This window comes from Geotrypetes seraphini, chromosome 3 (genome assembly GCF_902459505.1).
Source record: "Geotrypetes seraphini chromosome 3, aGeoSer1.1, whole genome shotgun sequence".
Taxonomy (NCBI): Eukaryota; Metazoa; Chordata; class Amphibia; order Gymnophiona; family Dermophiidae; genus Geotrypetes; species Geotrypetes seraphini.
Window position 1 is genome coordinate 353646561 of NC_047086.1, and position 22324 is coordinate 353668884.

The 22324-nt window shown below is 40.9% G+C and overlaps 1 protein-coding gene across 9 annotated transcripts in view; it reads right to left on the bottom strand.

Moving 5' to 3' along the window:
* The window catches only part of ESRRG (estrogen related receptor gamma), a 1015505-nt gene that overhangs the window by 311088 nt on the left and 682093 nt on the right, over nt 1–22324 (bottom strand). For 7 of the 9 annotated variants that reach the window (XM_033936618.1, XM_033936614.1, XM_033936615.1 and 4 more), the window contains one exon: nt 1353–1768. In XM_033936618.1, coding sequence (XP_033792509.1) covers nt 1353–1755 — 403 coding nt within the window. In that variant the 5' untranslated portion in view covers nt 1756–1768. Of the gene's footprint in view, nt 1–1352; nt 1769–3154; nt 3220–15916; nt 15980–22324 lie in introns of those variants that run through there. The other 2 variants (XM_033936619.1, XM_033936613.1) reach the window with 2 other exon arrangements.

Below are 22324 nucleotides of genomic sequence, written 5' to 3' on the forward strand. Positions count from 1 at the left end.
CCTCTGGGACTGTTAGAGATCCAGCCTTTTGGGCTCCAGCAGATTCTGGAAGCCTCAAGGTAATGTGAGATCCAGGCCAGCCTTGGGACTGCTTGGAGTCTGGTCTCAAAATTGTGGCAGGTCTCAAAATTGTGGCAGGAAGTTTCTCTTTTGGAAGAATAAACCAATTGATCACACTAAGAACTAAAGTTTGGATCTATCAACCACTAGTGAGGCCTGGACTTTGGACTTGCAGTAAAATCCATCCAACAAGGAGGATCCTAGTGTATCTGAACTATTTACATCTGATTGGGACTTTGTACATAAGTTTGGAGTTATTGAAAGAAACTGTTACTGTTCAACTGTGTTCTAAGGAGAAGTAAAAGGTTTGTTATTCAGCAACTTACTTGGGGAGTGTGTAGCACAGTGGTTAAAGCTACAGCCTCAGTATCCTGGTTCAAACCCACACTTATCCTTGTGACCCTGGGCAAGTCATTTAATTCCCCCCCCCCCATTGCCCCAGGTACATTAGATAGATTGTGAGCCCACGGGACAGACAGGGAAATGCTTGAGTACCTGAATAAACTCATGTAAACCATTCTGAGCTCTCCTGGAAGAATAGTATAGAGAACTGAATTTAATAAATAAACATCATTTGGAGAGCAAGTGGAAGTCTGGTGCAAGCTCGCTGTGGAGCCCAAACGTAAAGCGTTGACTTCTGCTCTGGACCTCAACAAATAAAATAACTTGATATGCCCTCTGCCAGCACCTGAAGAAACAGGGGATTACAGTAATTTACCAATTAAAAGCAATTTAACTGGCAAGAGAGGCTCCTGTCTGGTTAAATTATTCTGTCCAGCTTAAACATTACTACTCCATGGCACTTAACCAGACAGTTTGGCTATTGTAGCTGTCTTTGGTTATTGCTGGGAAAGTCCAAGGCTGGAGCTGGAGGTAACCCAGAAGTTATTGGGTTACTAGCACTGAATATTGGCCAGATTCAGCTAATTTCAGGCCTGCAAAGATCTAGATTTTCTGCACTGGTAGCCGGATTATTCCCAGCATTGAATATTAAAGTCTAATTCAGCCACGGTGGTCCATGTTTTAAAACTGATGACTATTGTGGGCTGAATATTGGAAAATAAATAATATGACAAAGTAAACAGTTTCAAATTTAAAAACAACTAGTAATAAGCCTGGCACAAGTGTAGTACATTCCTGGAATCAGTGTCCTTGTCTGCTCAGGGCATAAGATTGTTTTGATATATGATGATCAACGAGAGAATAAAAAAACTCAACTATCATGACACAAGAAGCATAACTCACATTTTTGACCCCAAAATAAAGCGGCCAAGGGAATGAATAACACCAACCTTGAATTGTCCTTTTGAAGAATGCTTTGCAAGCCTCACATGAAGCCACACCATAGTGGTATCCCGATGCAATATCACCACAAACTAAACATAGTCTTTTGGGCATTGAATTCAGCATATATTCACATTTCATCTGCGAGTCTTCAGCAATGGTGCTGGAGCAGTCGTCATACTGTTTCCTTACTGGTCCATTGCCACCTAGGCCTGCAGCAGAAGGGTAGAGGGGTGGCGAGTCCAGCCCATTTTGGTGTCCATTCATGGTTGAGCTGTAGTTCCCGCTGGCGTCTGAAGAGCCACCGGGGCTGTGGTGGTTGATGCTGTCTGTCAAGGAGGCGGGGCTTGAAGGTTCCGTCTTGATATATGACGAGCAACTAGAATCAAGGTGTCGATCTTTGCTTGACATTCTGCAGAGAAGCCTGCATTAGGAAGGAGGAAAGGAAGAAGAATAGAGAAAATAAAGGAGGAGGGGAGGGGAGTGGGAGAGGAAGAGAGAATTACTTTATTAAAGACAGTGCTCTTTAAGACTGCTCTGTGACGGCTAAGAACTGCACATCATTCATTCATTAGTCAATACCTCTTGTTCTACATGAAAGTAATCACACAAGGGCATGACAGAGCTTTATCAAAGCTTCAGACAGACCATAAACAAGTATTTTCAAAAATCCAAATCCTTTAACCCCTTTTTTTTCAGACCAACTATTAACTTGAAAATTTAAATCATGAACTTATCACAAAGTAGAGCAATGAATACACAGATAACTTTATGCCTGATATAGTTATTGGTGGATGTGTTATGCAGAGGAGTTTTTTTTTTTCCAGCCTTCTAAAGGAGCTTAAAATTCCTGCTTTGTCCAGGGATTAGTTGTAAGCATGTCCTAAGTGCTATTTAGAACACATAGAGGAGCATTTTCATTATGACATCTAAACCTAAATAGCTGTCTCTCTCCCACTGAATATTAGCAGTTAGCCAGCTAAATGCTGTTTCAGTGGCCAGGATCCTGGCCAGTTAAACCGTACTGAATATCAGAGGGCTTGTGTTTCAAAATTAGCTTGATTTGTGCTGGGGCAACTGAATACCATTTTGGTTGGGGCATCAAACAAACTTCTCTGCTTTTCACCTCTAAAGTTCCCTACTTGCCGAGACTGTGTGGGGTAAAAGGTTGGCCAGTTCATGACCCCAGTGGTCCACCAGATTCCACTACCTATCATTTCTATTAATTAAAATTATGCACATAACGTTGTAGTTAAGTACAATAATGAAAGCACCCCTAGAAATGAAGCTCTTTTAAACTGACAAGGCTCATCTTAACCCATGGGGATTATGAAAGATCAATGGGCCTGATATTTAGCCAGCAGCAAATCAACATTTTGATATTAAACCCAGCAATTCAATGCAGGGCCATGTTCAAGCACTGGCATTGAATTTCCAGGTTTGTAGAACCAGCTAACACATAGCCAGTTAAGTACAATTTTTTAGCAATTAACCAGCTCTGGGTTACTGTGTAAAGATAGGACTGGCTTTTATGCGGTCCTATTTATGTGGGTAACGTGGTCAGGTAAGTGCTGAAGCTGAATATCGGCACTTAACTGGCTAAATGTCAACTCTGCCCCTGGAATGCCCCCCAAATAGACAGTGTGCACTTTGGGGCTACCCAGTTATTTTCAGTGGCACTAACCAGTTAAGTGCTGATGAAATAGGCAATTTAACCAGCCAGGAATTGTTTCTGCCAAGTTATATCGCTTTGAATATTGACCCCCCCCCCAATATATTTTTCCCCATTTTATTTAGCCTTTTCCTTTACCTTATAGTTTCAAGTCCATTTGGTACCTGCTTCAGACCACTTGCTGCCATTTCTGAGAGGCACAGGCACCATGGATTTCCCTTCATAACTACCTGAGGGGGAGGAGAGCTGACTATTTTAAATCCCACCACTACCAGAAAGCAGCACTCTTCCAGCTGAGTGGCAGACTGACTACAATTTCACCTGGACTTTGGTTCAGGTTACCAAAGTGAAAGCAGCTGGATCTGATAGTTGAACTTGCAGGTATAAAAGTGTGCTTGTGCTCCGCACTGTTTTTGCTTTAATTCTTAGCATATGCCCTCAAACGCAGAGACGTGTCATAGGTGGACCAAAATCTTCTCAGAAAATCTACCATCTGTTCATTAGTGTGCTTGTAATTGACTGTCTGGTTTTGAGGACAATAGTAATAAAATGATAAGTGGTACTGTTGCCACCTCCATTCCTTGCAGCAGTGGATGCTAACCCAGGCTGGAAAACAAAACATTTGCAACTCTTCCCTCCCCTTCCTTTATAATATAGAAAGAAAATGATTTTCCAAAGGTGGCAGTGATTTGCCATTTTGGATTGTTAGATGAGGGATCTTTAATACCTTGTGCTAAAGTTTCTTGCTGCATCATGTATGTTGGAGGACGTTTCTTTTCTTATGACTCGCTCTCCACAGCCCTTCCATATCCATCAAGCACTTGCAATTACTATTTTACCTCTCTTTAGTAGAGAAAACTGCCATGTCAGCAGCACCCCTGGCCCCCCCAATGACATAGCGGAAAAATAGAAGAGGATGTGTACTGTGTGCCTTCAGTTTATACAGCTGGGCATGTTGTGCTCACATGGCAGAAGGCCGGGTGATCCCAGGTACCCGCAATATTTAACTTTCGGTCAACAGAACAGAAAACCAATCTCTGCTGAGAAAAGTGAAATTTGCATTTTAGTGGACACTTGGGCATCGTGTCCAAAGCGAATATGCATTTTGGTTCGGGGATGCTAAGACAGTGTTCGCTTGTTGCGGTGCGCTAATTGCATGTGTCAACTCAGGCTGCAAGAGTCAGAAGACTCTGTTCTAAATCAGTGTTTCTCAACTCGGTCCTGGAGTACCACCTTGCCAGTCAGGTTTTCAGGATATCCACAGCGAATATGCATACACTTCCTCCATTATATGCACATTTCTTTCATGCATATTCATTGTGGATATCCTGAAAACCTGACTGGCAAGGGGGTACTCCAGGACCGAGTTGAGAAACACTGTTCTAAATGGTATTTTTAAATAAAAGGGAAACTGATGTTCCTCACAGACTTGGGCCCTGTTTTACATAGCCGCGCTAACGGCTGCAGTGCAGTAACGGCCCCGAAGCCCATAGAGATTTAAAGGGCTTCGGGGCTGTTGCCGCGCGGCAGCCACTAGCGCGCCTTTGTAAAACAGGCCCTTGGTGCTTGGTCTCTAAGTGAATCAGAGTTTTCATGCAAGCAATGGGATAAAATTAGTCCTGGACTACTCTTTGGTTGATTTGAGTTGTGTCTTACTTTCCTAAAACTCCCATGCTACACATCCATCCAAAGCCCAGCATTCTGAGATTTTCTAAGAGCATTATTCATTTTTAAAATATTCAAAACATACATAAATTATTAATACATAAGATATAATCTAAAAATGACAACATTCAAATCCACAATCATCCTTCATCTGAAATCACAATTGTATAAACGATGAAACCTTACCTAATAGTTGTACTGCTCAGTCTTATTTAATAAACATACACCACTTGGCAACTCAGTCCCGTGGGATTCTCTAACCAGGGTGGACAATTTCACTCCTTGAGGGCCATGCCCAGTCGGGTTTTCAGGATTTCTCCAATGAATATGCATGAGATCTATTTGTATGAACTGCCTCCATTGTATATAAATAGATTTTATGTATCTTAAGAGGGAAATTCTATATATGATGACCAAAAACAGTGCAGAAAAAAACAAACAAATGGCTTAGCACTACCATGCCCTAAATGTATAGAATAATACTTAATATTGGGACCCATAATTTAGACATGATCATTTACATCAGTTAAAACTTGGTGTAAATCCCTATGCCTAACAGTCATGGATTGGGTGTATTCTATAACAGTGTGTGCAAATTTTCAAAATGCCTACAATCTGCCCATTGCCCCTTACCCAACCCCCCAACCCCCCGCCCACGACTTGAATTTACATGCACCTCTTTATAAAATAGGCCTAAAAAATGCACACATAAATTCTAATTAGTGCCAATAATTGCATGTTAAGTGTTGATTGGTTTGTTAATCAATCAATTAAGTTGTAGGCACACATTGGGCATGCACCCAAATTTGACAATGCAACTCAAAGTACGATATATACGGGTCGGTGAGGAAACCCTGAAAACAAGACTGAGTTGCAGCCCTCGAGGTCTGAGGTCCACCTTTTCCCTAACCAGTTTGGTTTATTGGAGCTTGGGAGACATCTGCATATACTGCCACTACTGCATGCAAATATTTTTAATGCATATTTATTTTGGATTTTATGAAAACCAGAATGGTCAGGGGACACCCCAAGGAATCTAGAGCTACAAAAAAAGCTCATGATTTTAATAAATAGAACAGTCATACTAAATGTTGCTTCAAAAATTGGTACAACCCTATTAGAATTAGTGAACTGGGCATCTAGATTTTGACCTCTGGACTTTCAATGACTTTATGATGCTGAATGTGCACACTTATGGCCATTATTTTTATGAAAGAACAATTTATTTTCTCCAGAATTTCCCCTGCTCTGTTGTTTGTTTGGTTTTTTGAGAACACATGCTCTCCTACAAGATATTTCAGTTCCACGAGCCAGGAGAATAAGAACTTTAAGATCTTGTAGGACTTAAGCATCACTCTGCATGACAGTTCTGTCACTTCAGTTTTTTTGTCTGGCCTAGAATATGCAGTCTCTTTTGGACAATCAGAGACATCTCAACCCATCTCTCCATAGTTAGATTTTGCCAGCTATCTCCAGTTTTTCATGTAGGTTGATCCTGGCCTATTATTCCAGGGGTTATAGTCTTGGGAGGGGGGGGGTTGTGGGGTATTTTTAGGAAATCATTGAAGAAATCAGAACAAGAAGACCAGGCATGAAATGGGTTAAACAACAGAAATGGATTAACCTATTCTAAAGAAAATCAGTCAGCTAGCAACCCATTCCTTCTTTCTTCTCTGTGTCATTTGTGTGGCTATCCTTTGTCTTTAGTTGATTTTGTATAGTGACCAAACCACCCCCTACAAAGTTAATACAGTATATACTCGAATATAAACCAACCTGAATATAAACCGAGGTAACCAATTTTCCTCCAGAAAAGGAGAAAAAAAGATTGACTTGAATATAAACCAGGAAGTTAATATTCAAGTGTCTGCCAGGCTCTGCACCCTGTTCTCCCTCCCTCCCTGCTGTACCAGGCTCTGCATCTAGCCCCCTCCCTCCCCTGCCAGCCTCTGTACCCAGCCCCCCTCTCTCCCTGTTCTGCCAAGTTCTGCACCATGTCCCTCTTCCCTCCCGATACCTTGCAGGCCTCCGTAAGGCCTGTCATAAGTCCTGGTGGTCCAGTGGTGCGCTGCAAGGACAGGAGAAAAGGAAGGTCACTCCTACCCATGCAGAGCAGCTAGCTGATTGGCTGCCATGAGTTTACACAGCCATGAGAACTCACAGCAGCCAATCAGCTAGCAGCTCTGCACGGGCAGGAGCGAAGGTAGGTCGCTCCTGCTGCGGTTCACCACTGCACCACCATGGATTCTAAAGGTATATGGGGGAGGCAGGAGGGAAATAAAAATTCTTAGAATCGATTGTGACAGGGGCGGGAGGAATCCCTGCTGTTCTAGCCCACTGCTGGACCACAAGGGAATTAAAAGGTACACTAGGGAGAGGGAAGGAGGTAAAAGATAGTAGAGTCAACCGGGACAGGAGACGGAAAGGATCCATCCTGTCCTGGCCCACCAGCCCGGCAGATGCCTGCAACAAATTCAGGGAAGGGGGGTGGATCAACGCTGAACTGAATATAAACTGACACCCATTTTTGGGCCATATTTTTGGCCCCAAAATCTCAGTTTATATTCGAGTATATACAGTAGATATATGTTACCTAGCTGAAGCTTTTACATCATCATTATTATTATTTTGCTGACACTTTCCAAAGTATATTCTACAATTTAACCTGAAAAGCTCTAACTTATAGAAGCATCGTTGTTTGTACAAAAAAATTGTAATCCGAGAATACCCAAGCATCTACAAGAGCTTTCTTATTCAACATAAAATTTAGTTAAAAATTAAAATAACATTAAACCATATTCTTTTTCTTTGATGTTTAATTTCAGAATTAAAATTAATCTGTACACCATTTCTGACAGTATTTCTTGACATGTTATTTTAATGCATGGTTAAAAATATAATTCAATAAAATATAAAAACCAAAACAAAATAAAAAACACCCCCTGTTAGCAAAAAAAAAAAAAAAAAAGAAAAAAAGATTGCCACTTTTGCACATTTCTCAACACCCTTGACAACCCTCTTGTGTTGTTCTGTCCTCTCCAAAAGCACCAGGAGAGGAGCTCTATAGAAAACCTCCCCTCGCTAGCCAGCCCAAGCTTTTCTTCCTGCATCTGCTGCCTTGTCCCCATCCCTGTTAATGAGTACTGTAATTAATGAATAACTCTCTCCTCTTTTTTTCTTTTGCTTGCTCTCAGAGCTAAGCACTTTTCTCAAGACAACATTTGAAAGAAAGCGGGTGGACACTGACTTACAGCCGCTCCGTGGATTCCTTTTAATTTAGGGCACTTATAACATCACTCCACTTATATTACCTTATAATTACTGGACTGCTCGTACATACATTATGATCCTAGGCTAGAGTTAGAAGTTATTAGAGTACTAAAATTCTTTCTCCCTGGCACTGAATTTTATGCAGCTATCATTAAAAAATAGCAATTAACTCTTTAAGACCTGCGGGCTAGTGCCGCTATCCAATGAACAATGTAAATATGGAATAGCACACTGGCAAATTTCTTATTACTACCGTAAAAATGCAGAATTCTGTTATTTTTGCTAATGATCTGCTCACCACAAAAGCTGACTTGTTTACAGCCAATTAATTAAAGGTTGAATTTATTTAAGGCAGAAATGAGACCAGAGAGTGAGGTTTAATTTTCCTAGTGAAATATGTTGATTCTATGGTTTACACTGCTGGTATAGCCTCCATTTCTAAGTTTTATTATCAAAATGGCAAGCAAAACAGAGATGCTTTACAATCTTACATAGAAACATGAAAGCAGATAATGGCCAATTGGCTCATCCGCAGCATCCACTATCTCCTATCCTTAAGAGAACCAATATGCCTGTCCCATGCTATCTTGAATTCAGACACAGTATTTGTCTCCACCACCTCTACCGAGAGACTATTCCAAGTATCTACTACCCATTCTGTAAAAAAGTATTTCCTTAGATTACCCCTGAGCCTATCACTTCTTTTTTTATTTTATTAATTTTCAAGTGCAATACATATAAATCTCTGAATACATAACAAAACAGAAAGAAGCACCTTTAGCCTATCACTTCTTAACTTCATCCTATGCCCTCTCATTCCGGAGCTTCCTTTCAAATGAAAGATTCGCTTCATGCACACTTATGCCACATAGGTATTTAGAAAGAAACCAACCAAGAGGCAGATGGATCACACGGTTCAAAGAGTGGCAAAAAAAAAAGATTGCCCAATCCAATTTAAAATGGGAGACTAGGTATAGGGGGGCCATACCAAGAATAGATTTGAAACATAGGTAGGCAAATTTGAACAACACTCTTGCTTCTAGGGGCAGCCAATGAAATTTTTGGTAGTAGGGGGTTATGTGATCCCATTTTTTTATACCGAAAATCAGTCGCACTGCCGAATTTTGTATGATTCGGAGTCTTTGAATGGTTTTCTTGAGAGACCCCAGATAAATGATGTTGCAGTAGTCGAGCAGGCTTAAAATGGAGGATTGCACCAGTAAGCGGAATGATGCTGCGTCAAAGTACTTTCTGATGGTTCTAAGTTTCCATAGTGTTGAGAAGCCTTTTTTGATCAGTAACTCTGTGTGAATATCTAGGGTCCAGAGTCACTTCCAGAATTTTTTTGGAATCGACAATAGGGAAGTTCTGACCGTTCAGGGAAATTGAGGTATCTTTGATTTTGCCATTTGGGTTCACCAAGGAAGAATTTGGTTTTTCACCGTTGAGTTTCAGTTTGGCACCAACACTTCTACTGTATTATCAATGTCGTTCTCATATTTTCTCCTCTACCACAATGTCTAGCTTTCTTGACTTTTTATCAACTGGAAATGGCATCTCTCAGAAGATCATAACCTCTTCCTTTTCTATAATTCTCTTAGGGTTGTGATCCCAATGCTTTTATGGTACAATTTTGTAATGTTTTCAACATTTCCAGTGAAAGAGGTACGACACTTTATTGTTCCCTTCTGAATATAATCCTTTTCCCATTGTTGAGCACATTGGAGTTTTTCATTGTCTGAACCACAATGCAATGCTTTGTTTTTTCTTCTTTCAAGTAAAGCAAAACATCCACTGGCGTGGTTGTGCATCTAACTCTATGGTGCTTCATCTGATTTCCAGCTCATCTGTGTTTTATTCCTCCTCAATCCCATGTCCTTCACATCCAAGACAGACAGAGGAAGTGGGTATTTCACTACTTTCTGGAGTCCTTGCCTGCTTAATGTCTCCCCTATTTCTCCCATTCCAACCTCCCCCTGCTGTGCTGACCTTCACTCCTGCACACAGAGAGTAAGGGCTCTAACTTGAGTAATGTGGAATCTCTCCTCAATTCTTCTGACCTGTAACCTCCTCATTCTTTTCATTGGTTTCCTTTGTGTAGCTTCCACTCTCCTCCCGTCATTAGCACCCCTATTCCTCTCCTCTACTTCTGTGCACACAGTCAGCTTTCATAATCCTTTCACCATATGCATAATTCACACTCATTTCTTTCAGTGACCAAAACCTCTCACGTCACTTTTCAAGACTCTTACCAACATATAAGACTGATGTACTATTCCTATGGCGATGCCGCATGATTACTCTCCTGATGTGGGAGAGGAGAGATGTGAAGGATCTTTCCTCTCTCCCTGGCCGCATTTTTCAGCGTACTTGGGAACCTTTTTAGACTACTTTGACTCCTCTGGCTCGCAGCCGGGTGCTTAATTGTTGATTCTTGTTTTGAGATTCTTTTTGTTCAGATTGGTGCATTTCTTTCTTTGATATTTCTTTGATACTGTATGTTTGGATGGAGGACCTGGGGGGGTGGGGGTGGGGGTTGTTTGGGTATGCAAAAGGGCAGGTGGGGGGGGGGGGGTTCTATTGGGAGGTATTTTCTAAACTGTTGAGCTGTTTTGATTCCTCGTATCATTGCTATGTTGCAGCTTTGTTTGCTCAATAAAATATAAGACTATAAGACTGATGTACAGATGTACTATGCACTCACTCAAACTTAGAACAATGGGCAAACCAGAGAAAAGTCCTATACATAAAGAGGGGCATAATAAAAAAAAACATCTAAGTCCCCTTTTGGCCTAAGGTCTTAAATGTTGAAAGTAGAAGCAGGGAAAATGTCCATTATAAAAAAAAAAAGGTCCAAAATGAGTTTTTTTTAAATAATGGCCTACCTCTACGTTCAGCTGTTTAAACGCCCAGACCACCACTACATCTAAACTTACACCATATAATCAACCTACAAAAAGCCTAAGTTCCAAACGCCCAAAACAAGGGTTTTTAGGCAAAGGAGGAGCCAGTCCTTCACCTAAAAGCTGGATTCTGTAACCGTTGTCTGTCAAAAACAACACCAGTTACAGAATCCTCCCCCCCCCCTACAACCATCTGAGCAGGAGGGAGCCCAAGCCCTCATGCCCCGTCGAACCGCGACCCCCCCCCCCGATGACATCGAGGCAAGAGGGAGCCCAAGCCCTCTTGCCCTGTTAAACCGTGACCTCCCCGATGACATCGGGGCAAGAGGGAGCCCAAGCCCTCTTGCCCCGCGATCCCCAAACCCCCCCCCCCCCCCACCGAGTCCAATGGGGCCAGGAGGGAGCCCAAGCCCTCCTGGCCCGGCGACACCCCCTAACCCCCACCCTCCACTAAAATATGCAACCCCCCATGACTGCCCCCCCCCCGAACCCTGATCGTGCCCCCCCACCGACCCATGACCCCCCAGTCGACCCCATGACCCCCCAAACCCCTCCCCGTACCTTAAAAATAGTTGGTCGGACGGACGGGTGCCAAGCCCGTCCGTCCGATAGGCCAGCCATCTCTGGAATGGCTGGCCTTAGGGCCTGATTGGCCAGGCGGCTCAAGACCCGCCCACAGGTGGGGCTTGAGGCGCCTGGGCCAACCGGAATCGGCCCAGTTGTCTTAGTCTCCCTACTTTGCAATGTCCGAATCCCAATGTCTGGGAAGCTTCTTTATTACATCCAAGGCACCATTTTTGTTCACTTGCCAAATGGCTTGGGTACCGGCGGAAGAAAGCTCTTCCAGAGATACAAAACAATGTCCACGCTTAGGTTGTTTCAACTTTGGAAAAAGGTCGAATTTTGTTGGACTCATGTCTGGCTTGTAGGGAGCATGTGGTAACACCTCCCAGCCATATTCACGTAGTTTTTCAATAATGACATTCCCTATGTGCGGGCAAGCGTTGTCGTGAAGAATGAGTGGCCCAGCCAAGAGCAACTGAGGTCGAGTTTTGTGCATTTTTCTGCGCATTGTTTGCAAAAAAAAATCACAATAATACACTGCTGTGACACTTCTTTCACATGGAACTTTGTCTGTGATGATGATGCCTTCATGATCATAAGCAAAAATCATGTTTAACTTTTGATTGAGCTCATCAAAATTTTTTTGGTCGTGGGGAAGATGGAGCTCTCCACACGTCATTAAAAAACTATGCAAATACGGCTGGGAGGTGTTACCTCATGCTCCCTACAGTCCAGACATGAGTCCACCAGACTTCGACCTTTTCCCAACGTTGAAACAACCTATGGGTGGACATCGTTTTGCATCTCTGGAAGAGCTTTCTTCCGCCGATACCCAAGCCATTTGGCAACTGAACAAAACAGTGTCTTGGATGTAATAATGAAGCTTCCCAGACGTTGGGACTCGGTCATTACAAAGCAGGGAGACTATATTGAAGGACTGTAAAGAAATACTAAAAAAAAACACATGTAAAGTAAAAAAATTAGTGTGCATTATTTATGAAATGACCCTCATATAAAATAACTTAAAAATCCACTTCTAAGGGTGATGATTTTCATTTATTCTTAATATGTATGCATCTTTAGAGGTTATTTTCTTCCTGCATTGCGTTTCACACTTGAGTACTCCAATGTTCTGGCTAAATGTAAACCATGAGGTTTATCGCCCTCTGAAATATTTTCACAGCCCACAGCTGGGTCCAAACCCTCAGTTTGGGAGCCAATGATTTAGGAAAGAAACCACTAGGAGAAGAAGCCATGGATTGTCCCTTCCTTTCCAGGAACAAGTTGCTTGGGTCATTATTAAGTTTTCAAATCAGTTAGCCTAGGGAGAACTATTGTCTCTCTTCCACAAACGTCTGTCTCTCTCATCTGAATGTGACAGCCAAAATGCTTTAGCACTTCAAGTAATGAACAGACCATCCAGGATACAAAGAGCCTGAATACCTGTATTTTCATTCTGGTAGCTGTCTGGTGTTTAGCTGAGCTTTGAACTTACTCTGCCACAGCATGAACAAAATAATAATAATTTATTCTTATATACCGCCAAACCATCAGTTCAAGGCGGTTCACAAGAAGAGGCTGAACAAACAGTGAATTGCATACGAGCATCAAATAAACTAGGCATATATATGTTAGAAGTACAGAGGTTCTGTTTAATCAAGAAACTACGATTACACTTATGACTGCCAATGAGGAAAGCTCACATAGCTCCATGCTACAGAGCAGCTCTTAAGAGTGAGCATCATAGGACAGGTAAATGGGAGGAGCATGGTCAACAACAAATACTTCCTCTTCAACATTACAAGTGCAAAGCTACAAAATGATCTACTGAACAAATAGCTCACTCTGAAAGAGACAGCAGGGTTACTATGTGCTTAATTTGATTGCAAGCTGCCTTTTCAATCAGCTGAGATGGTTCATTATTGAAACATTACCTAGGGATTTTTCAGGCAATAAAAAACGCTTTATCCAATATCATGAACAATATTGGATCTTTGAAATGAATTCTATACATCCGATGGGTTTAAATGAGGCTATTGAATGGAATACTATCATCCGATTTCTGCAGTTTCAATTTGTGACATTTTTCCGGTTCTGGTGTCCTCTCTACAAGTGGGGCATTTGGGTTTGGCTTCTCTACTGCTTTTCATGCTATTTTTGGCTGGTTAAACTCCAGCGTTCTTGCTTTTCCAATGAGTTTTTTTAATTACAGCAGGTTCCTGAGGATGGATGTTATCCGAAACTGAGTTCAGTTGAACCGTTGTGGATTCCTGGTTCTATCAGCAAGAAATTTCTGTGTGCTTGGATTTTCGTCTTGGAAACTGTTGAGAGTGGTGTGGACTTTTGGACCCCTTATTGAGATATGTTTTTCGTCTCTTACAGTATTCCTTGACTGTGCAGTCTTTTCGATGTTTCATATACTATGCTAGCTCTGTTTTATTAGTTAATGTTTAGTGATCTTTCACATATTAATTTAGGCACTAATTTATCTCACTGGGAAGACGCTATGATGGCGAGGTGTGTGGTGACACACGGATTGCAGTATTGGACATTTTTACGTTCATTTGCCCACACTGAGGTCTTCCTTTCACTTAAAAATTACAATATTCCAGATATTATATTATTTGTGCAGCGCTGCATAGTCTATTTAACATTGAAGTTATAGAATTTGTTTCTCTAGCTATTTTATAAAGGCAGTATAGGGGCCTACTGTATAAAAGATGATCTCAGATATAGCCCCAATAGCATGTAAATGGTGATGAATAAATTTACATCTACTCCAAAAATATTTTATAAAATATGTACCTACATCACAACCCCATCTCTGCTCCAACCAATCTATACCTCCTCCCCAGAAAGAAGTCAATCGAAACCAGTTTTTGCGGTTTTGGTCAAAACTGCATCTATGGCCAAAATTTACCCCTCAATTTCAACCAAAACCAAAACTAGCCTATCCCTGGAATGAGAACAGCCTCTCCCTCCTTCCTTTCCCCACCTTTAACAAAAGGAGACCACCCTCCTCCACAAATAGCTCTTCAACCTCAGGGCTACCACATCAATGGTGGTCTAGTGGCTAGTTGGGGCAGGAGCGATCTCTAGTTGGCCCTGCCATGCTAGCTCCATTGACAAAATGCCTGCTGGGAGGTCCTGGCAGCCATTTTGTCAGTGGAGCCGGTATGGGCAGGAGCAACTGGGACTCGCTTCTGCCCTCTCTTAGACTACTAACAATACAGTATAGTAGGCATGGTGTGTGTGTGTGTGCTATGTGTGGTTCTGAGAGGGGGACTTCTTGTGTTGGGTAGGAAGGAGGAGGGGGAAGGAGTAAGGGCTGCTGGCTACTCAGCATAGTTTCAGTTTCAGCCAGAAATACACTGGCAGTTTTTGACCACAACTGAAACAAAACCAAATTCAAATTTTGGGTCAGTTTCAGCACCAAAGCCCAACCAAAACTCAACTTTGATTAACCCCAATCCCCCAAAATATCTATGCACAGAACAAGTCAAAGTAGATGTACATTTTGAGGGAAATTCTCTAAGGTGCCTAACCTAATTTAATTTAACTTAATTTAACAAGCTCATAATTGAAAAAAATAAAAATGAATTAGGCGCAATGCTACAAAAGACAGGCAACTATCGCATGGTACCTAATGCCAAAGTAGGTGTGTTTAGGAGCGGAGAAGGATTAAGGTGCTGCTAGGTGCGATTCTCTAAAGGACTTAAGCACCTATAATGTAGGCCTTTAAAACCTTGGCGTATATTACAAGCACCTTAGTTTTAAGTTAGGTAGCAGTAGGTGTGATTCTGTAAATGGCACCTAAGCTTGATTGACAAGCAATAGGTGCCTTTCTTTTTAGATTCCATTTACAGAGCTTCCCCTTTTCTGTGCATGTTATATGCAGTCATACAATTTTATAAAAACTCTATTCTGCTCTATTAGGCTTTACATGGGAACAAAGCTTTATAAAATCCAACTCTCTCTTCCCCCCCCCCCCCAGTTTCAAAAATCTCTTTTCTGATTTTGTGCTTCCTGTGTTCAAGACTAATATATTCTACATTGCCTCCAATTTACTTGGATCCACGACGTAGAGCAAGATATGTAGGAAGAGTTTCCATCCATAAAATGAAGCATCCATCAGCATTGATAAAATCCAAAGTCATTTGTATGCTTTATCTGAAGTATTCTCCTTGGCTCATGCTTTTGCTTTGAAATGCAGATTATAATAGGTACGGTAATCACTAAGGTACCATGCACCAACAATGCTATATAATATGCATTAGTATTCCTAATAAAAACTACTTAGATAAGTAAAGAAACCAGTGTTTTATTCCAGAGAACAAGATGCTTAATCAAAGATTGCTAAGTTTCCAGAGTGGAGGAGTAGACTAATGGTTAGTGCAGTGACTTGCAAACCAAGGGAAGTGGGTTTGATTCCCACTGCAGCTCCTTATGACTCAGCAAATCACTTAACCCTCTATTGCCCCTTGCACAAAATAAGTACCTCTCTATAATATGTAAACTGCTTTGATTATAACCACAGCAAGGCAGTATTATCCAATTCCATCTCTTCTTCCTCTCCTTTCTGAAACAGCATTCCCTGTAAGTAGAGAACTGAATATTCAGAAGGCTGGCCAACATAAACAGCCAAGTTCTCTGTAGAAATGTGGAACTATTGTCTGTTCAGGCAAAAACAATGAAACATTGTCACTATGCTTGCCATGCTATGTCTCACCATACCATGTTTTGCCATATTATATTTTTACCATGCATTTTAACTTTGTTTTGCCATCTTTGTCAGACTTGCCCCAGGTACATTAGATAGACTGTGAGCCTGCCTGGACAGACAGGGAAAAATGCTTGAGTATCTGAATAAATTCATGTAAACAGTTTTGTGCTCCCCTGAGAGAACGGTATAGAAAATTGAATAAATAAATCACTATAAACAGAAAACGGAAATTTCTGTAGTCAGAGTTGAATGCAAGTTAGACAGAAAGTAGCTAATTTGACCACTTTTCATATAACCTTTAGCCCCAGCAAACCCCATATCCTGCTCCGTTTTAAAACCAATAACTCTTTTCATGTATGCGGCCATCCAGAATTTATCAAGTATAAGGGCCAGGATGTTTTTCTCGTTGACATTCAAGAAAAACGCTTATGTAGCTTGCACCTGCTGCCAGGCCCATAACTGCTCTGGCTATTGAGTCAGAGGTTTCCTCTAGCTGGAATGGCACAAATTACCACTCTTTGGCTCTCCCTGGGCTTATCAAATCTTTAAACAGTGCCATAAGCAGTGTGATATTACTAGTTGGGGAAGGAGGAAGGGGAAGAGGGAGGACTGTGGGTTTTAGTGGCACACAAATTAATGCATTCCAAATTAGAATATGCTTGGCAAGGCAATCAGACAGCAATATGCTGGGAGTCCTAATGTAACTCTCAAACCACACATGCATCTTTATTCTCTTTTGTCTCTGTCTGAAATTCTACAGCTCTATTATTCTGGCTTCACATATTCACAGCTGTCTATAAATTCAATTGTCAGACAGTGGGCTTTATTCTAGACCTCACTTCAATCTAAAATTAGAGGCACTAAAATTCATATTAACTCTAGCAGGAACCTGGTGAGTAAGACTTAATTTCAAAAGAACACCTTTTTGTCAGAAAAGAGCTATTTTCAGTATGATGGCTTTATCTGCATTTAAAGAATAGAAGGCCAATTCCATATTGTGCTGTTAATGCAGGATTTGCAGGTCACATTGGGACTAATAAATCTCTACATTTAGTTAAGGATTATGGATAGAAATAGCATACTTTCTATGAATATGTACATCACATTTGTCTTTTAAGAGACTCAGTGTCCTTTTATTAACCACCACTGTCCCAAAACAGTTGCTCCTTTAAATGCAGGCCTTTTAGGTGGAATTTACCATGCTTCTGTGTTTCATAATAAAAAGGAAAATACTGTATGCCAGTAAATTTAAAATCAGTTTTGCACGATCCCTTTTATTTCTGAATTACAAACATAGAAAAATTATGAATAGCAGTACAAATGTATATGTATATTAATGTTAATGACAAATAGCTCAGAGCAAAATTCAGTTCATCTACACAAACAATAATGACTAGGAGGCATAGGTGTCAGAACGGGGGAGGCCAAGGCTTCCCCAAAAATTGGCAATTGGAAGTATGGCTCTGCTGACTCCCCCACCTACCACCTCCCCACTGCTGTAATTTAAAATCTTTGGACAGCTGGTGGCGTAACGAAGCCAGCCTCCTGCCGTCAGCCTGCCCTAGAAGTGTTCTTTCTGCAGCGTCCTGCCTATGCAGGAAGAGGAACTGCTGCAGAAAGAACACTTCCGGGGCAGGCCAATGGTGGGAGGGGAGAGATGATTCAAAGGGAGAGATGTCAAATTCTGAAGAAGGGTGATGGAAGGAGGGCAGAGAGAGATGTCAAACCACTGGAATGGGAAGGAGAGAGAGATGCCAGACCACGGAATAGAAGGGAAGGAGGGGAGCGAGATATGCCAGACAGCAGGAAGGAGAGATGCCAGACCGTGGAGAGGAGAGCAGAGAGAGGTTAGACCACAGGGAGAGAAGGAGAGAGAGAGATGCCAGACCATGGGAGAGGAGAGATATTCCAGGCTATGGGAAGGACAAGAGAAAGATGCCAGACCATAGGAGGGGGGAAGGGGGAATTCAAATTTGCAAACAGAAGATGCTTTGCTTATGACTTTAGATTTTTTTTGTTTTCCCCTCAGTAAAGGGTTGCCTTTACAAGCAAATTTCAATAGAATTCTAGCCTATCAAGCAGCCCTTTGGGATAAGAGGTTTAGTAATTTGATTGCAAATTCTAATTCCTACTTAAATTTTAGGAAATTGTTAAAAAATGTATCTCTTTGCGAAAATGTTCAAATAGTTGAATTGTAATTCCTTTGTGAATGCAAAGTCTCTCTTTAAACACTGTAAACTGCATTGAACTGCGAGGTAGCTGTGACATATAAGTGTATTACTATGTTATGTTAAACACATATGGACTGCCACTGAATGTAATTAGATAGTTTATAGCTTGTTACTTGTATTCTGCCTTTAATCAAATCGGATCACAAACTTACAGATGTAATAAAAACAATACCAAAATAACATCATTCAAACAATGCATGCATCAACATTTTCTTTTAATCTAAACAGATAACATCAAAATTCCTGCTCTGAAAGGTTCAAAAAATAAAAGCTAAAAAATGACCAGTCAAATCAAGAGTCCTGTGCATCAAGATGTATACTTCATCTGATAGAAAATGATTATTTTATTCTTAGCTCAAAACATACTTATTTTGTATATATCTCTGATTCAAATAGTTTTTTAATTCTGCTATTAAAAGAAAACTAATAAATATTATTGAACTTAAAAAAAGAAAAGATTAAGTTTCAACAGTTTCTTAAAATATTGCAGTTCTTTCTGCATAGATAATTTAATCCCCCCCCCCCTTTTTATGAAGCTGCGTTAGGGGTTTTTATTGCTGGCCGCAACGGTAAAAGCTCCAATGCTCATAGAAATTTTATGAACGTCAGAGCTTTTAAAGCTGCAAGCAGAGATAAAAGTGTGTGGGGGGGGGGGGGAGGGTTTAGCCAGCTGAATATCAGGGGGAGGGGGAACTGTGCATTATTTTACATAGGAATACAGAAGAAAAAAAAAGTGGGATTTGCTGGTTTTCTAGCTGTAGCTTCCAGTTGAATTTATACAAAAATATCCACTGTTGCTACTTGCTTAAAAATAGAATAGAGCATACATGTGATGTGGTACCGTTAGAATTTAAAAGCTAGAAGGTCCATATCAAGGGTGGTCGTTTGCTTAAAGATCCATATCCTGAGCAATGAAAGACTGAAAATAAAAAAAACTCTTGTTACATAACAGTCCAGGAATATCCAGAGTAGTATGTATCAGATCACATTTACAGTTCTATTTGCAAAATTACGTTAGCACGGAAATATGTGTTTTTCTAGACTGAACTAATGCAATCCTGCCTATGCAAGTCTAATTATGTCACAATTAAAAGGACTCCAAACATTACAAAACTCTCCTTAGGGCTTGTAAGTTCGACCACTTTAAGCCACTTCTGATTCAATTGCATTGCTTCCCTATCTCTTGGATATTCTTCAAAATATGCCTCTCACACACAAGCTGTGTTATCTAAGCCTTCTACCATATCTGTCATTGTTGACCATTCCCTATACATCTATACATGCCTTAAGGTTTTGGACGCACACCATCTGGTTCTTCCAATTCAAAACAAGATCACTACAAATTCATTCATCCATCTCCCTTCTTTTTTTTTTTAACCCTGAACTTGTGGAATGATCTCCCATCTCCATTTATAGTGAACAATTGTATAAGAAATTTAAAACCCTGTAAAAAAAACAATTATTTTTATTATTGTCTATGGTGGGCTAGTGGAGCGCTAAATTCTCAGAGGGTCACTAGACCTCCAATGTACAATGTACAGTATATTTTTCTTTTAATTGTTTATTATTTAAAAAGCTTGTTATACCATCTTTCCAAAGGTCAAAGTGGTGTACAGAGTAAAATTAAAAGATAGAAAGGAACTCTATATAAATCTTAAAAGAGGATAGAAACAACACTCATGCAAACAGATGATACATTCTCATTAATAAATTTCTCTTGCAGGACCTAAGGAGCAGTTCCCAGGTAGTTCATGCATAGGCTAACGCAATGTTTTTAAATGCTTGGAAAATCGTTATAAATCTAATCAATTGAGGAAGATTATTCCACAATCTAGGGCATAAAAAGGAAAACACCAAATTTTGGGTGGATTGGTGGGAGGAATAGGCAACCAATGAGCGTCCAAGGAACAGAGAGAGTAAAAAGCACCAGAGTGAAAAGCTCTATGAGAAAGACTTAATAATTTGAAATCTATTCAATGACAGGGAGCCAGTGAAGCAACCTCAAGAGGGGAGTACAATGGTTGAAATGATTAGCATTGCAGAGGAATCTCACAGCTGTATTATGTAAAATTTGTAGACGTTTTAATTCAATTTCAAATAGTCCTGCATAGACTACATTACAGTAATCTAGGTAGAGAATAACAAAGGCATGTACAAGTGTTTGCGGTGCTTGATAATTGAAGAGATATTTTAAAAGGCGCAGTTGGCGCAATGCAAAAAAAAAGTTGTGAGTGTGGCTTTTCTATATCTATTGAAGTTTTCCAATTATCATTAAAATTTTTAATATTTACATCACTGCAATCTGCTTGCCAGTCCAAGAGGTATATAAAGGTTTTAAATAAACATAAATACAACATGTGGAAAGGAATTTTATTAAATACAGGTTTTACTCTTATGGATATTTGATTAAGGAAGGGATTTCTATAACAAAGCCAAAAACTTTAGATCAGAGAATGTATTAGTTACAAGGGAAGGTGCGGGTCATTGATAGAGCTGCTGCTTCTGCACCCAGATGTTGTGAGATCAAATCCTAATGTTGCTCCTTGTTACCCTGGGCAAGTCACTTAATCCTCCAATGCCCACCACTTTGAATGTAAGCTTTAAAATGCCAAAGCCCCTTACATCTAACACTTTTTATTGCTTTTATGGTACATGACAGATTTATTTTGGCAACATGTTAAACCAACTCCTGATGCAATTAAGGGGCCCTTTTACCAAACTGCAGGAAAGAGTGGCCTTAGCGTGTGCTTACTCAAGTTATTCTTGCGTGCTAAGACAAATTTTTATTGCATGAGTAAAACTGCCATGTAGCATGTGAGCCCCAACTGCTACCTACACTTCCCCCTTCCCATTCGCGGTTTCCGCATTCGCAATTTCACATAATCGTGATTGGGGGGGGAGGGGGACACCCCCCCATATTTTTGCCTTCCCCCTGGCATCCCGGCCTTACCTGGTGGTCTAGCGGGCTTTTGGGGCAGGAGCGATCTTCCTTTGCTCCTGCCCCGTGTAGATCGCCAATAGGAAATGGCCGCCGTGAGCTCCCGCCTTCCCCTGTGATGCCGGGGGAAGGCAGGGGTGGTTCAGAGCCGGATATTCGCGGTATTTCCATATTCGCGGTCCGGCTCTGCCCCTATCCCCCGCGAATAACGAGGGAGATGTGTATTTTATAGGTGGTAAAAGTTCACAAACCAACCAAATGGTAACTGGTTAGTGTGCAGCAATGTAGTTGTGCTAACTATTTAGAGCTCCTTTTACTAAGCTGTGATAGCGTTTTTAGCATGTGCAGAATTTTAGCGTGCGCTAAACCCACGCTACGCGACTAGAATTAATGCCAGCTCAATGTCTAGCATGCGCGCACTAAAACCGCTATCGCAGCTTAGTAAAAGGAGCCCTTAGTGCTGTGCATCCCTACTCTTTGCTTCCTGACCTGCCCCTAGCGGGAAGAGCATGCAGATGTCAAAATTGTCACAGGACACTTAAGCTTGCCCCACGGTAAGGCATTTTGAATTGTGCTGCAGGTTAGTAAAAGAACCTCTAAGGGTTTTATGTTTTTTGGCCTAGTTATAACTGTTACAGTACCTCTATGATGTCACTGATCAATATGCAAATTTTCCTTGGTACACTGCTTTCAGTCACAGCCGATTAGTCAGAGTCTGACGGATGTTGCATTCCAGAGCAGTATTCAGAGCAGCAGGAATGAACAAAACCTGCTTCCTGGGTGGAAGTCAGCTTAATATATGCCAAAGGGTGCTCAATTATTTATTTTTAAGTTGCATGAGATTTATTATAAAAATATGATCATGTTTAAGTCAGCAACCATTAATAAAAAAAAAAACAAAAAACAACCCAACCCTACAGGTAAGTAAGCTTCCTTATTCTGTCTGTCCAAATATTAGAAAAACTGGCTCAGAATGCACAAAAATATTGTCTCACATTGAAAATGCATAGTTAA